A 17,183-nucleotide genomic window follows, 5' to 3' on the forward strand; every position below is an offset into this window, starting at 1 on the left:
TCCATTCTTCCAATTTTTGCAAAAATTTTCGAATTAGTACTAAAAAGGCAATTGACATTACATCTAGAAGAACATAATCTTTTTAACAATTCACAATTCGGTATTATATCCAAATGATCCACTACTTTAGCAATTAATGCCTTATAAGTCGATAAAATAAATGAGAGTTTTGACACTCAAGAATTTACGTGTGCTGAAATTTTAGACCTCACGAAAGCTTTCGACTGTGTTTCCCACAGCATCTTGATCGAAAAAATGAAACAATATGGTTTAGATGCAAAAAGTGTTGTATTGATAACTTCATACTTAACAAATAGGCCACAGGTAGTTGTCATTGATAATAAAATATCAGCTAAAAGGAAAGTCACTGCAGGAGTACCGCAAGGTTCAATATGTATTATATATTATTATTATTATTATAAAGTACCTACGGCAATCTCCTGTGAGTTTATCTTAAGTTTAATTAATAAGTACTCAATAGAGCTAGCAGAGGTTTCATCCGATCAAAATTTTAAAATTTAAAATTTAAGAAAAGACTTAACCACCATGTTTCTGTGATGCCGATGAGGAAATAATCATGCTGGAGGATAATGTCTTTGAACTTATGAAATTTGTTACATAAGGATATATCATGTAATGTTTCTGTTTAATTTCGGTTTCTCTGTCAACCGTCAAAAGCAACAATAAATTTTCCACAAAATTTCAGGAGAAGATGTACCTACAAGAAGTTTTACCATGTAATAAGTATTTGACTGCCAATTTTGTTTTTGCCTTTCTGTACTGTACTGAATATGAAAGAATTAAGAAACCAATTCTTGGAAAATAAATCATATCTTACTTACTATGACGCATATGGAAACAAGTAGATAAATATGAACTACAACTTAAATAAGATAAAATTTTATTGCAAAATTTCCAACGAAGGCGCTAATAAAACACTTCATGTTTATCGTTAGCCTAAATCTAGCTTTAAAATATTTACTTGTAGTAAATTAATTAAAATGTAAATTATGTACAAACTTTTTGTATTTAGCATACCAGTGGGTGATGTGTTTATTGATTTATTACGCCGTTTAAACAAAAAACTAAGAGACGCACTCTCATTTTATGCATATATAAGGAACACCGTTAAAAAATTTAGTGAACATTGTGATACGGATGTATAAAAGTTTACCGTAATAAAGTAATACTTTAATTATAAACATTTGTTATAAAAGTTTTTTGTGATTATAAATTTCAAAAATAAGTGAACTTCCTGACGGGTAAGTTGAAAATTACAATCAGAATTTACCATGTACGCGTATTTGTTATTGTACATAATAATCATTAACGAACTTGTTATAACTTGCTTTGTTTCTATCAATATCAACAAAATTTCAGACCTAAAACTTGTATTTCCAGCTTTGGTACATCTCCAAGGAAAAATCAATTTTACGCAACGTCTGGTTCTCTTTGAGATTTATATGTTGGAAATTTGGTGTGGATGTACAATTGAACATTGTGACTTGATATCAATATTTTTCCTTTTTTTATCGCTTTCGGTTTCACACACAAGGTAGCCTTTTTCTTTTGTTTTAATGGAACACCCAAATTTTTTGACGTTTCCTGATGCAGAATAAAAAACTAATTTCAGAAATTATTAACATGTTTATTTCTACTGATTCAAAAAAATAGAAACAAAAAAAAACTGGTAGAAAGTTGTTTCGACAGAAGCTCCCTCGCTCCTGAAGTACAATAAAACATATTCGGCATTTTTGAAGTTAAATAAATATTGCAATCAACTATATATCCAAACCAAATTAAAAAAAAAATGAAGTTATTCGACCTTCCCGGGACTTTATGCTAAGCCTGTATTTATTTTATTATTTCACATGATCAGCGATTCTAATTTTAAATCGTTAAGTTTGTATAACAAATCAGATATTTTTAAAAATTTTCTACAGAAAAATTTTTTCTTTTGTCTGTTAAGGCATTTTTTTGTCTAGACAAGGATCTCTCAACATCACACTATGTTAAAAAACAATGTCTAAAATTAGAAATTTCAGTGGATTTCATTTTTAAAACTATTTCTACATTTTCGCTTTGTAATTATTTGCTCACAAGTTTAAGCTCTTGGTATCCGATATTTTTTTGTAAAGTATCTGCAGCTTTTTAAATCCTCTCCTCGAGGAATCTTCGAATCGTTAATACTATATCCACAGACTGACTTAAGTTCAGCTCAATGGTCTCTAATTCAAAATAACACAATAACAACATTTTGCAATTTAACTTTGAAACTACAGAACCAAATGCTCTGAAATCTTGCACAGGTTTTAAGGCTATCGCAAGCCTTAAAATTACTTATACAGGGTGAGTTGAAAATAATGAATCAGGCAATATATTTTATTGATCAAATCAATAGCGGTTCATCCCATGTTTCCCAAACTTTTAGTATACAGGTTTATTATTATTAGTTGTACATTGCACATTTTCAAATTATATGTGCCTTTGCTAACATATTGATGCCATTATTACAAAGTTTTGTTAGGAAAAACTGGCTTGAAACATACGTATTCGATGTTTGTTTACCTGTACTTTAACAATACACACACAAGTCTTTATTTTAAATTTATAGAGGGTATCATTAAATCATACCACATTTCGCAAAATTAAATTTTATAATTTTTCGATGAAGCTGTATTAGAAGGTCTGTCGAAATAAATTTAGACCATTTTTTTTTGTGAATATTCTATGCACTACAGTTAGACATATGACAGAAATGCCACTTCTCAACTTGCAACAGTTTTTAAGTATAGGTATGTGTTGTCGGAGGTTAACAGTAATGGCTGTCATCAGTTTTGTTAGTGTGAAATAAATGCATAGTAGAAATATTTTTTTTTAATTTTAACTAAATGGACATGTACTGTATAAAAGTGCTGTTCAAAATTATATTAAATGTTTGGTAGTAATTGATGGAATATTTTAAATTTTAAATTAGAATTTGATAGTGGAGTCATAAATTTTTTTTTAAGATAACACTGTCGTTCTCAGCTTACGAATTTTAACTATTATAATAGCAAATTTTTGTTTTAACAACATTCTTTCTCCCTCTCAAAAAATAATGAGCTAACATAATAGAGTATCCCGCCTTTAGTTTTATTGTCAAAAACTGACACATACACTAGTATTAGTGTTCTGACAGCGAGGGGTGTATTTTTAATTGGTAGTTATAATTTTGAAATTTTTTTTCAGCACACACATTCAACGTCATCATGGACTTGAGTTCCGGAGAAGAAGAAATTATACAATTAGAAAGAGAAATTATAAAATTAGAAGAAAATTTAAAACGGAAAAAAGAAGATAGAAGACTAAGAAAACTAGAAAAGATGAATAGTTCTCACTCTGAAGAGAATGTATCTTCCTCAAAAACGGTATTATTACTTTGGGCCCGCAAGGAACAATTATTTATTTAGATTTGTTACAACTTTAAACAAATAAATATCTAACTTGACTGCAGAGTTCCAGATAAACACGTCTATAAAGTTTTAGAGTAAAAACATAAAAAAAATATTTTTTTTCTTCCAAATTATGCGAAATAAAAATCTGCTGTCTAGACCCTAAGCGCTCTGTGATTAACAATTGAGGCTATTTTAATTTACACTGTTTTAAATTGTTTAATATGTGTATTTAAGAGGAGATAAAAATATTTCGTTAATTATATAAGTATATTTTTAGGAGACAGATCCATTAATCGTCAACATTGATTTACGAATTTTAATTAATTTTATAAACAAAGACTTAAACACGAAATAAAGTGGATTTGTTTGCATTAGAAATATTAGAAGTAAAGAGTCTTCAGCCCATTTAAAAGATATCTTAAGTTTTGCATTTTCTTAGCTTTGGATTATTGGGAATTTGTTTGAATTAAGATTTTTTCCATTTTTATTAACAGGCGATATTTCTTTCTTACATTTACTTATTTTCTACATTACAAATTCGAAATAATAAAATCTCCCATAAAAAGTTGTAGGTGAACATTTTGTTTAATCTTATACTAAATAAATAAATTAATTAATTAATCTAAGTAAACAAATAAATAAATGTCATTAAATAAATATTTTGTTTGCAGACAAATCGAATACAAACAGAGGATACTTCAAGCAAACAAGATTTTGCATTTAAAGAAAGTGCCAAAGAAAATACACATCAAAAGACGTGGATTAGTAAAGAAAGGGATGGAAAAGTAGATGAAGCTTTTTCGAACAAGGTGAGTTTATTTACCAAAATATATGACATTTAGTTTGGTTTTTAAATTTATGTGGTACGCTACAATTTCAATATACCAACTATTTTATGAAGCAAAATGAAATAAACAATGCATTTGGAAGTTTTGATGAATCGATAATATGTATTTGAATTTATTCCATTCAATAGTTAATGTTTGAAGCAAATTTTTGCATTGGCAATTCTGAATTATTGGCAAAAAATTCTAGTATCTCAGTTTACAGTTGTTAATTTTGACATGATCACATGCTGTCGAATAGGACGCAAAGGACAATAGTAGGTTTTATAAGCAGCATTATTTCGAATTCTAACCTGTTGAATTGCTGTTGATTTTTTCACCTCATGTTCTTGACAGCATTGCATTAAAATTTTATATTGGTTTTCATAAAAGACACGTGACTCCCGTGCCATTCTGTAGCTGCACGCGCCACCTACTGCAATTTTGGCGCTGTCATCATTTTGTTAAATTTGTATGATTATTGTTTGTTAAACATTAATATTCACATCCACATACAACCTGACAGTCCACATTAGAAAAATAATTAAATAATGTACAATAACAGGGTATACGAGTATTAAATACTTCGTAGATCTATATTTTAGAAAGAATTATAGTTTTTCTCGATTTATTCACGTTGTTGATTCTGTTTCAGACTTTCGAAAAACGAGGAGGAACTACCGACAAGGGCAAAAAATACGAAGATTTAGTTACCGCGAACGTCGCACTACAATTAGTAAGCGACAGTAAAATAAATGACTTTCGCATTTCTTCGAACGATAAAAATTTTGGTGATTTTGATGACGTGGTTATTGAGATTAAGACAGTTAGGGGAATAAAAACAAAAGCACTGCAATTAAAACACAGTAACGAAAAAAGACAATTATATATAAGGCAGCTAGAAGGCGAAAAGGGAGACTTTAGTTTAATTAAATATTTCAAATCTGCTCAAGAGGTTCAAGGCGAAGTGCAAGAATTTATATTATTCACAACAAATACATTCGTAACTTCAGAAGAAAAAAAAATTAAACTCGACGGAGAAGAATTTTACCTGAAAGCCATTAAAAGGACAGTTTCAAAAGACGATTTCGACGTTTTAAGAATCTCGGAAAATATAAATTATTATCATACATTTCAAATCGTAGAGGATGAATGGACTAAACAAAATCCTGAAAAAATTCAGCAGTACCAAAAATTCTTCGAGTGCTTTCGTCTTTACACAAACCAAGAACGTTTTGAAGCCTTTACAAAATCAACAATGAATAAATTTACTGAAATGTTTTGCTCTAACGAAGAAACTTTCAAGAAGTACGTCGAAGTCATATCAGAATGGAGTATGCGAGATGGAAAAAAAGAAAAGCTAAGCAAAAGAATAATGCAACGTGTCATCGCACTTCGTTTGCTTTCTTCTCAGATCGAACCGTTTGTTTTTGGTTCAGTCACAGACGAAATGAAAATACTTCGAAAGGCTATTTGTATGTTCGACATTACGTTGTTGGAAAAAAAAGGCAGCAACGCAGTTAAAAATTTGTGGGGAGACTTGGACCAAAACATTGACCTCAAAGAACTAAACAAAGTTCGGTTACTTTATTCCCTTTCTTTTAATTATATAAGTAGTGTTGAAAATCTGGATGCAAATTTGTTGACACAATTACTATGGCTGATGGAGAAATGTCCGCTTATTGTAAAGGAACACATCAATATGGAGAAAGCTATTAAGCTCTGTCCAAATGCAAAATTTATTATACTTGGCGAGGGAAAATATGAAACATGGATGACAGAACGCTCTGTGTTTCAAAACTTGTTCAACTTGGAACCAAAAGTTGAATTGTATGAAAAAGTATTGCGAAAATTCACCATTTCTATACAAGGCAAAGAACCACGTAATTTGGTGACTGCTTTAGAAAAAAATGGTAAAATTTTAAATCATGTTACTGTGGAAAAACTATTAGAGATGGCAAATGGTCTATACCATATAGATGGACAAAAGGAAGTTTTTCCCAATTTTTATATCGATAGGTATTTGTCAGTCAATATTATAGACATTCAATATTTAGAAAATGTTGATCGAAATACTGTTATCATTTTAAATTGCGAAGGTAATTCTCAGGAATTGAAAATATCTAAGAAGCATACTCTAACAGACGTCGAGGGTTTTTTAAGTAATGCAGACCCCAAAATTTTTGATAATCCAATTTTTATAAGAAGTGAAAAAAATTGCAGTGATTCTGATTTTCAGAAAATATGTTCTAAAGCAGAAGCATCCAAAACTGTACACTATTTTAAATTTCTCAAAGATAAAAATTTAGAATGGATTGGAAGCAAAGGATCTGTTAATGAACTGCGAAATTATAAATTACCTAGTCGTTCCAAAAACGAAAACGAAATTTGGTCTTCCGAATTCATCAACAACATAAATCTAATAACAGCTGACCCAGGAATGGGCAAAACCGAGCTAACGAAGAGTCTAAAAAACAACTGTCGTGCGAAATATTGGACCGTGATTCTGAGTGCTCAAGATGTTATGTGTTTCTTTAAAAATTCAGGAAAATATGAAATATCAGCAAATTTAAAACTATTCGAAACATTCATTTTAAACGAAAAATATCGACAGTTGGCTGGGCTGGATCGAGAATACTTGACACTGTGTTTAAAGCAACGCAAGCTGGTTTATGTATGGGACGCTCTTGATGAAATATTTACTCACTATTTAGATGCCACTTTAGGTCTCATTCTTATGTTATCACAAGAAGGGTTCATTCAGTGGGTTACTGCAAGGCAACATTTGAGGTCTTCTCTTCAAGAAAAACTTGACACACTGTCAGTGAGTATGAATCAGCTCAGCGAAGTCGAGCAAGAAGATTATATTAAGAAACGTCTTAACAGTTTTCTTGCGTCTGCAGACATGAAACCGACCATCGACAAAATTAAATCCACGTTTGCATTTACAAAACATATCGATATATTGGGAATCCCTCTTCAGATTTTTATGCTTACAGACGTTTTACTTAAAAATAAAGAAAATTATATAGAGTTATTAAACAATAAATTTCTCCTGACTGACATGTATCGTTACTTCATTGAAGGAAAATTTAAATTTTTCTATGGAGATAAAGTACCCGTAAATCATGTTTTTTGGGAAGAAGATGTAAGGAAAAGAAAGGAAGAGAAATTAGAACAGTATGAAAAGTTGGCGCTTAAAGTAATATTTCCTGAAGAAATTTTAGAACAATTAAAGATAGATTGTTCACAAGATAGAGATTCCGTTTCTGAAGATTTCGCAACTATTGGTATCGTGACCGGACTACAAAACGGCATACCGCAATTTGCACATGCTTCCTTTGCCGAATATTTTGTTGCTTCATATTTTTCTAAAAATTTTGCAGTGGCACGCAGAGACATATTTTTTGATAAAAAGTATAATAATGTACGTTTCTTCTTCGACATGTTAACTGGCAAAAATTCACCGGTCCACATCGCGATTTTATACAGAAATTTTGATGAAGTGGAGAACTTTGACGACGAAATAATAAAACGTAAAGATGAATGTGGAAGAAGTGCGTTACATCTCATTTGTTCTTGGGGACGAAGGCATGGGCGTATAAATGTAGAAATCAAAACTAGAGGTTGTGTTATTGAGGCAAATAGGGAGGTTATGAGTAGTTTATTAGAAACGGAAGAATATTTTAAAGCGTTATTGTTTTTGTTAGATAATTGTGAAATATTAGAACAAGATATTTTACATAAAATCACACCCTCGGCATGTGCACGAGAAAGCGAAAGTTTGGGAGCGGAACTGGAATTATTACAAACACGCAAATCACGATTGAAAGATTCGTATAGTCGAACAGACAAAATTAATATCTTATTTTTTTCCGCTTTGCACGGATACGCAGAAGCGTTTAAAATTGTTAACAAACAATTCTTTTCATCTTGGAATATTTTTAATAAAAAAGTAAATTTTACTGTTAAATTCGATCGTAGTACGCCTCTTATAATAGCTTCTCGAGAGGGGCACGTAACAGTTGTAGAGTACTTAGTCAAATGCGGAGCTAAAATCAATCGCGCTAATAAAGATGGACGGACACCGCTTTACGCAACTTCCTCTCAAGGTCACGAAAAAGTTGTCGAATGCCTGGTGAAATGCGGAGCCGAAATCAATCGCGCTGATGAAGATGGTAAGACACCGCTTTACGCAGCTTCCTCTCAAGGTCACGAAAAAATTGTCGAATGCCTGGTGAAATGCGGAGCCGAAATCAATCGTGCTGATAGAAGTGGTAAGACACCGCTTTACGTAGCTTCCTCTCAAGGTCACGAAAAAATTGTCGAATGCCTGGTGAAATGCGAAGCCGAAATCAATCGCGCTCATACAACTGGTACGACACCGCTTTACGTAGCTTCCTTTCAAGGTCACGAAAAAATTGTCGAATGCCTGCTGAAATGCGGAGCCGAAATCAATAGCGCTCATACAACTGGTACGACACCGCTTTACGCAGCTTCCTCTCAAGGTCACGAAAAAATTGTCGAATGCCTGCTGAAATGCGGAGCCGAAATCAATAGCGCTCATACAACTGGTACGACACCGCTTTACGCAGCTTCCTCTCAAGGTCACGAAAAAATTGTCGAATGCCTGGTGAAATGCGGAGCCGAAATCAATCGCGCTGATAAACGTGGATGGACACCGCTTTACGCAGCTTCTTGGAACGGTCACGAAAAAATTGTCGAATACCTGTTGAAATGCGGAGCCGAAATCAATAGTCTTGATGAAGATGGAGGGACACCGCTTTACGCAGCTTCCTCTCAAGGTCACGAAAACATTGTCGAATGCCTGGTGAAATGCGGAGCCAAAATCAATCGCGCTAATAATTATGGTACGACACCGCTTTACGCAGCTTCCTCTCAAGGTCACGAAAACATTGTCGAATGCCTGGTGAAATGCGGAGCCGAAATCAATCGCGCTGATAAATATGATGGGACACCGCTTTTCACAGCTTCCTCTCAAGGTCACGAAAAAATTGTCGAATGCCTGGTGAAATGTGGAGCCGAAATCAATAGCCTTTATGAAGATGGACGGACACCGCTTTACGCAGCTGCCTTTCAAGGTCACGAAAATGTTGTCGAATTCCTGGTGAAATGCGGAGCCGAAATCAATCGCGCTAATCATTATGGTTGGACACCGCTTTGCGCAGCTTACTCTCAAGATCACGAAAAGGTTATCGAATGCCTGGTGAAAGGCGGAGCCGAAATCAATTGCCTTGTTGATATTTTTGGTTAAACACCGCTTTACGCAGCTTCCTCGAAAGGTCAGAAAAAAATGGTCAAAAACCTGGAGAAATGCTTAACCATATTCAATGGCGCTAATGGAAATCGTTGGACAATGCTTTTCGCAGCTTCCCTGGGCGGTTACAAAAACGTTGTCGAATACATGGTGAAATGCGGAACCGAAATTAATAGCGCTGATGAAGATGGCTGGACACCACTTTTGGCAGCTTCCTCTCAAAGTCACGAAAAAATTGTCGAATGCCTGGTGAAATGCGGAGCCGAAATCAATCGCGCTGATAAATATGGTCAGACCCCGCTTTACGCAGCTTCCTCTCAAGGTCAAAAAAAAATTGTCAAATGCCTGGTGAAATGTGGAGCCGAAATCAATAGTCTTGATGAAGATGGACGGACACCGCTTTACGCAGTTTCCTCTTAAGGTCACGAAAACGTTGTCGAATTCCTGGTGAAATGCGGAGCCGAAATCAATCGCGCTGATAATTATGGTCGGACACCGCTTTGCGCAGCTTCCTCTCAAGATCACGAAAAAGTTTTCGAATGCCTGGTGAAATGCGTAGCCGAAACCAATCGCGCTGATAAAAGTGGTAAAAAACACCGCTTTACGCAGCTTCCTCGAAAGGTCAGAAAAAAATTGTCGAATGCCTAGTGAAATGCGTAGCCGAAATCAGTCGCGCTGATAAAAGTTGTAAAAGACACCGCTTTACGTAGCTTCCCCTCAAAGCCACGAAAAAATTGTCGAATGCCGAATGAAATGCGGAGCAAGAACTTTCGTTTATTAAAATGAATAATGCAGGTTGACCTCGAATAGTGACCAAAAATCTGTCGAAACCTTCAACGGCGATCCAAAACTCCGCGCAGCGCCGGGCCAGACTTTCAATTGTCTAGTACCATCCGCCACCACATTTTTTTTTTATTTATTGTTGATCAAAACAGGGACAGTTCAACCTACAATTCCGTAAATTTGAGAATGCAGTACTGTTATGATATGGATTTTGCTATACCTATTCAAATTGGTATGAGCGTCTTTGCTACAATCTGAATGACAATATTGCAAAACTTTATTATAAAAAACATTGTTATCTTAACGCTTGAGAGATATTATTACTTTAATTACAGGATTTATTATTAAAAAAATTTAATTCAATAAACAACTAAATTTGTTGGACAGGAGAGAGGAATGTTCTGCCTGATACCTTGAACCAATTTTTACCTAGTTAGTTATAAATCTTACATTGTTCATTAAAATATATCCGTACGGCCATAATATTATGTTCATGTAAGTGACCCAATTGGGTTTTTAAAAATTTTCAATCGAGTAATTACGGCCTCTCAGCTGATCTTTAACTTTGTTTGCGCTACAGTTACTTGGTAATCACACACAGAGGATACAAGCGTCAATTTGTTGAGTATAATGGATTTATGTCGACAGAATTTTATTGCAAAACCGGTGTAGCTCAAGGGTCCAACCTTGGTCCTTTGCTTTTCATACTTTTTTTTAATGACATATCTAACCATATTGATTGTAAATTTTACATATATGCGGATGATATGAAGATTGTAAATGTTATAACCTCGTATTCTGACTGTCTTCAATTACAAGATAGTATTAATTCATTCTTAAATTGTTGTCAAATTAATTGCCTTAATGTAGATTTCCCTAAATGTAAAGTTATGACAATAACTAGGAAATTGCAACCCATTAATTTTATGTACAACATGAATGGTACGCTTTTAGATCGTTGTGATCAGACCTGGGGAGTGTAGTAGATAACAAATTGTCATTTATACCGCATATCGAATATGTTACAAACAGTGCACTGAAGATGCTACGATTTGTAATTCGTAATGCAACAGATTTACACAATGTACATTGTATAAAGTTGTTGTTTTAAACCTTAGTCAGAGCAAAGCTAGAATACTGTAGTGTAGTATGGAACCCAACGCATAATATTTATATCTTTCTTGTTGAAAATGTACTGACAAAATTTTGTAAATACGTATTTTTCAAAATGTTTGCCAGATACACTGTGACCAAAAAATTCTTTTGAACACAGTTAATGAAACATCACTTTTGAGTAGAAGAAATTTGGCTTGTCTTACATTTTTACAAAAAATTATTGCTGGTTCAGTGCATAGTGATACATTACTTAGCCAAATAAATATCATTGCACCTAGGAGTATAAGCCGAATGCCACAGACATTTCATTATGTAATTCCGAATAGTTACCACCACTACAATTCTCCTTAATTAAATTGTTTTAAACTATGCAACTTTTTGAGTGATAAGTTCGATATTTTCTGCGACAAATTACATAGAAGTAAAATAAAAAAATTAATTATATTGCATTATAGTCAATAAAATGTGTGTCAACCATCTGGTCTTGTAGTACGAATGGGTTAATTAATCTTGTATACGACTGCCAATTGTTAATTATTTATGGTGTTTTGATTTTTTTTTTCTCTAGTTTATATATTCATTTTTTATTATTATTTTTTTATTATGTAAGTAAATGTAGTACTACTCTGTCAGCATATGTTTCTATATGGACAATTGTCTGTTGGAAAAATTAATTACTAAATTATTAAAAAATTATTATTAATTATTATTAATTATTAATCTTCCGTACGACCTTCTAGAATGTATCTATGTTCCAAATTCAAAGCTCTGTCTATGGTAGATACGCTTATTTCTTGTTGAGGATTTTCCTCTAACAATTTAATTTTAATTTCCTTAAGAGTTGAACACAGTCTTCATCAACCCAACGAAATTGTTTTGCCAAAAAAAAGAAACTGTTTTGACACAAACCAAAATAATTTGAGAAACGTACCGCACCATTTAACAAAGGTAGGAAATAGATTTGACAATTAGTGGAACACAATAGACGAAAGACGCAAATCAAAAGAAAACGACTAGTTTATGATGGACACCGTTGTATACATACCTTTATCTTTCATCTGTCTTCAGATATTGTGAAGATTTGTACTGTGTTTATAAATTTATTTATTTATCTATTCTTATATTTAAACTTATTTTTGAGATTCACACAATTTTCACCTCTATGGAAAATATAGACACAAGCTAAATAATTTGATATGGCGAATTCTCTTATAAATATTTTCTTCATAGTTTGTTCTGAAGTATGATTCTCGGATTTTTAGCTTTCACCAAATTTATTTTCTTCTAATGACACAAATTTTGAACTTTCCATAAATTATTCTGATAGTATTCCAAATTTGGATTAATTGACGATCACATTAATGCAAACTTAATCAGTCACTTTTTTACCAAAATTTTTCAACTGCATTTTCGGCCAAACTCAGCGTACCTTCAACTTTTACTTCAGGTGAGTTATCATCTAAATATATTTGGGGTTATCTAATAATGAAATTGCAGCAAAAATTTTTTCGTGAGGCCTTCACAACAAAACGAAGAAAGCTGCAGCAAAAACTGGCGTACGTCTTACTGTCCAAATTGAAAAATACAAACAAAACACGTAAACTAAGGTGAGTGAAAATATTTTGAAATTAACTTTGTAAATTTGGTTTAACATTTCAGGATAGGTGTTTCCATCTTTTTAAAAAAATTGGAACCAAAACTTTTGTCATTCGTCAAGACCTCTTGGAAGAATGAAGAATGTTTTTGAAAAAACTTCCACTTCAAAAAATATTTAATATCAACTAATTTAAAAGAGGTAAATTTTCCGAACAAAGTACTTATTTTTATTTATAACATTTTGAATTGTAGGCTTTTCTTTACGTTTCTAACCTCAAGATTTGAGAAATGGGTTTAATACCGCTAACTGATCTGGAAAATATCAACAGAAGAGCGTTTTAAGGTAACTTGAAACTTTAAGATGTCACAATATCACAAAATATTTAAAATTGCAGTAAAACATACGCTAAACGACTTCCAAACCAGAGAATTTAGGCGAAATTCCTGCACCATCAGCAGAAACTTCATCTTGTCCATTGTAGTAGCTACAAGTTGTCCATACATTCCGAAATCACCGCACAGAAAACAGTATGGTGCGATAGAGAATCATCTTAATCAGAATCATATTATTTATATAGCCAAACCGTTCACAGGTAACACCATTTAACATATTTCAATCAGAGAACACTTTGATGAAGATAATTTTCCATCGTACAATTAATTTTAGTTCTAATAGTTTAATAATAATTTTATAATTTTCAAGTGATGTTGTAAATGGTTGTTCTAATGTGTAATTAATGTCGTCTGTGTGTGTCTCATATTTTGTACATATATGTAACAAAAATTTTTGTCAGAATCGCTCAACGGATGCAGCATTCATGTTAAAGATCGAAACATGAACAACCCGTGTTAAAACCCACGTGATGCTATTAAGATATCAGAATACGTTTCGTCTAACAAATGGCAACGCTAGATTCGTTGTTCACGCATTCAAAACGCGTTTGTGTATTTGCATCTATTAGGCGCTTCGAGTACAAAATATTTAAAAATTTTGCAATGTGAAGTGCCATGATACCTTTTGACTCCTTATACTCAGAATTAGCAAGAAACGACGTCAAGGCTATTTTCCATCGTCGAATATTTTTCTCACTATACATCCAGTTAGGTTTCGTAACTAAAATGAACATTTTATACCAAGTCATGGTTCTCTTGGAGTATCGAAATGGCTTCTGGTTTAAATTTGTTCACAGAATTTTAATGCATTTCACAACGATTTTCCCAAAATATACTCTTTTGACGAACTGTCAAAGTTTGTGTCAGAGAGGAAGCGGAAAATTTAATGTGACCAAATACTGAAGAACCTGCAAGCGTAGCGACTACGAAACTTTGTTTCTTCTTGAAAATTGGTACACAGTGAAAAAACAGTTAACAAAATAAAAACACGTAATTGAAGCAGGTTTTCTTTTAGGGACTAGTTGTTGACAGAAAGTGTAATAATTCTAAATTGGAGCAAAAATACCGAACATGGATTGCAGCCTCGTCGTATTTTCTTACTCAATCATAGTTTTGTCATAGTTTATTAAAAAAAAGTATCATGACATGTGAGCGATATTTTTACTTTGTAGTTGAAATATGTGCATTATTGTAGTTTATAAATTAATTACTAGTAATGTAACGTTGATTACTCCAAACAAGGACGTTGATAACCCTATGTATCTAAGGAATGTAATCAATCTGTATCTATATTGTAGATATGCAAATAATGAATTAATGTGTACATACATATACTGAAATTGATTGTTGTTTGTTATTAAACATTAGACTAAACTTCATTTTTTAGAATTCTTAATTAAATTGGTTTTTATTTTCTTTTACGACTAAAAAAAATTGGTCTAAAGAGTTTAGACAGTACTTCCCTCGCTGTCGGAAAATTGACGACTGCATGCCTATTGTGTGTGTGAGTAAAGTAAATTTACGCTTTCATTTATTTTCTTGAATCACCCTGTATATGCAAATCCAAAAAATATGAATGGAGTGATAGATCACAAGTACAGACTGATCATATTTTGTACATTTTAGATATGATTTATTCGGCAAATTTTCGAGCTGACGTCATCAAGTTTTTGGAGGGGATAAGCAAATATATTTTGACTAAACATTTATTATGCTCTTTATAACCTTAAAACATCTGCAAGATGTCAGAGCATTCCGTTTTGTAGTTCCTGATTAAATCAATAAAATATATTTACGCATTCATTAATTTTTTTGAGTCACTCTGTATATGCAAATCCAAAAAATATGAATGGAGTGATAAATGACAAGTACAGCCTCATCATATTTTGTACATTTTAGATATGATTTATTCGGCAAACTTTCGAGCTGACGTCATCAAGTTTTTGGAGGGGATAAGCAAATATATTTTGACTAAACATTTATTATGCTCTTTATGACCTTAAAACATCTGCAAGATTTCAGAGCATTCGGTTTTGTAGTTCCTGATTAAATCAATAAAATATATTTACGCATTCATTAATTTTTTTGAGTCACCCTGTATATGCAAATCCAAAAAATATGAATGGAGTGATAGATCACAAGTACAGACTCATCATATTTTGTACATTTTAGATATGATTTATTCCACAAACTTTTGAGCTGACGTCATCAAGTTTTTGGAGGGGATAAGCAAATATTTTTTGACTAAAGATTTATGATGCTCTTTATAGCCTTAAAACATCTGCAACATTTCAAAGCATTCTGGTTAGCAGATTAAAAATTAAATTTCAAAATGTTGTTTTATAATTTTGATTTTTTTTCCAAAAATCTGGACGTTTCGGGTGAAAAGTCGATTCAGAGTTGTAAACTACATGTGTAGGACTATGTTATTTTATACAATTGAAAACCCATTTACTATGTACAATTTTGAAGTGACGTCATCGCATTAGTGGTGGGGATGATTAGACAAATTTTGGTTAGCGTTTTACCATCTACATGATATTCTTAATATAAGTACAAAATTTCACAACAATCGGTCGAGTACTTTCGGAGATTATCTGTCTAATAAAAATCCGGGACAACAGACGGACAGACGGACGGACAGACGGACAGACGGACAGACGGACAGACGGACAGACGGACGGACAGACGTACAGACGGACAGACAGACGGAAATGGGAGACCTATTTCTTCGTCTTCTAGGGGTCATGAAAGATCGAGAAAACGTAAAAGTAGAGAGTCGGCCGACGGACTCGATTACAATACTTCCTTTGCTTACGCTCGGGAAGTAAAAACAATTGTTTTAATTTTATAAATATCATCTAATATATCGGTGCTAGTCTGCTGATACGTAGATATTTATGCCTTCCTACAAATCTGATTATTTTTCTTTTTTATACGATACGAAACATACACAAATAACTGCCTAATTGTCTTTGGGGTCTACTTATAAAATCCTTGACAAATCTAGTACAAGTCATTATATACAAAAATATAATTAATAGCCCGTTCATCATTCTCCAATTACATCAGCAAAAATGAAGAAACCGTCAGCGATTATGGTTTTGACTTATTGGAAAAAATACCTTCTTAAAATTTTGCCCAATTTTTTAAACTACCAGATTCTACGCAATAGACAGGCCACTGTTTTCGTCGGTGCTCTGCGACATTTTTAGTGGACATGGTGGGGATCTTCTCACGGTCAAGAATCACGCTGGCTGTCATCGTTGTCTAAATGACTTGAAGTTCAAGGATAACAAATTTGTTGCGTGAGGGATGTAGAGAGCATATTGGATATTTGGAGAAATAGAGACAACCAGGCAGAAGAATTCCTTCAACGCATATATAAACTACGTTTACTACGGAAAAAGAAGAAAATAGGATTCTAAACTTCCTAGACGAAAATCACGAGATCTAGCAACAATCTTGAGTATGAAGTGCACAGAAAATCAACCTGGGCGGATGCCAAGATAGGGAAGACATTATTCCATCCTTAAAAGGCCGCCTTTTGCTTCGTGGGATTTTTAATACATTTTTAAAATGCATAATCTCTAATATTAATAGGATTATTGTTTTTTTTTTTTTATTTTAGTAAAAATTTTGCATCACATCTTTAAAAATCAAGTTTCCATTTTTTTAGGGACATTTTGGAAAGCGGTTTCTACCACTGTTTTCAGTTTACAAAACTATATAAAGCCTAGGGAAAACATTGTCAAC

At 32.9% G+C, this 17,183-nt stretch overlaps 1 protein-coding gene across 1 annotated transcript; it reads left to right on the top strand.

The window, feature by feature from the left end:
- Window positions 1-1,119: 1,119 nt before the first annotated feature.
- Window positions 1,120-12,364, top strand: LOC135125781 (uncharacterized). The gene is made up of 4 exons (XM_064051466.1): window positions 1,120-1,262; window positions 3,232-3,410; window positions 4,109-4,246; window positions 4,917-12,364. The coding sequence occupies exons 2-4, from the start codon at window positions 3,252-3,254 to the stop codon at window positions 9,534-9,536; spliced, it is 4,917 nt and encodes a 1,638-aa protein (XP_063907536.1). The 5' UTR covers window positions 1,120-1,262; window positions 3,232-3,251; the 3' UTR covers window positions 9,537-12,364.
- Window positions 12,365-17,183: the final 4,819 nt, after the last annotated feature.

This window comes from Zophobas morio, unplaced genomic scaffold, assembly GCF_036711695.1.
Source record: "Zophobas morio isolate AGI-343-1 ecotype UQ-CSIRO unplaced genomic scaffold, CSIRO_AGI_Zmor_V1 ptg000009l, whole genome shotgun sequence".
Classification (NCBI taxonomy): domain Eukaryota; kingdom Metazoa; phylum Arthropoda; class Insecta; order Coleoptera; family Tenebrionidae; genus Zophobas; species Zophobas morio.

Bases quoted from the DNA above. Each gene is read 5' to 3' on its own strand.
- LOC135125781 (XM_064051466.1), top strand. From the start codon at position 3,252: ATGGACTTGAGTTCCGGAGAAGAAGAAATTATACAATTAGAAAGAGAA. The intron at 3,411-4,108 runs GTATTATTACTT...TTTTGTTTGCAG, and splicing joins ATGTATCTTCCTCAAAAACG to ACAAATCGAATACAAACAGA. The intron at 4,247-4,916 runs GTGAGTTTATTT...ATTCTGTTTCAG, and splicing joins ATGAAGCTTTTTCGAACAAG to ACTTTCGAAAAACGAGGAGG.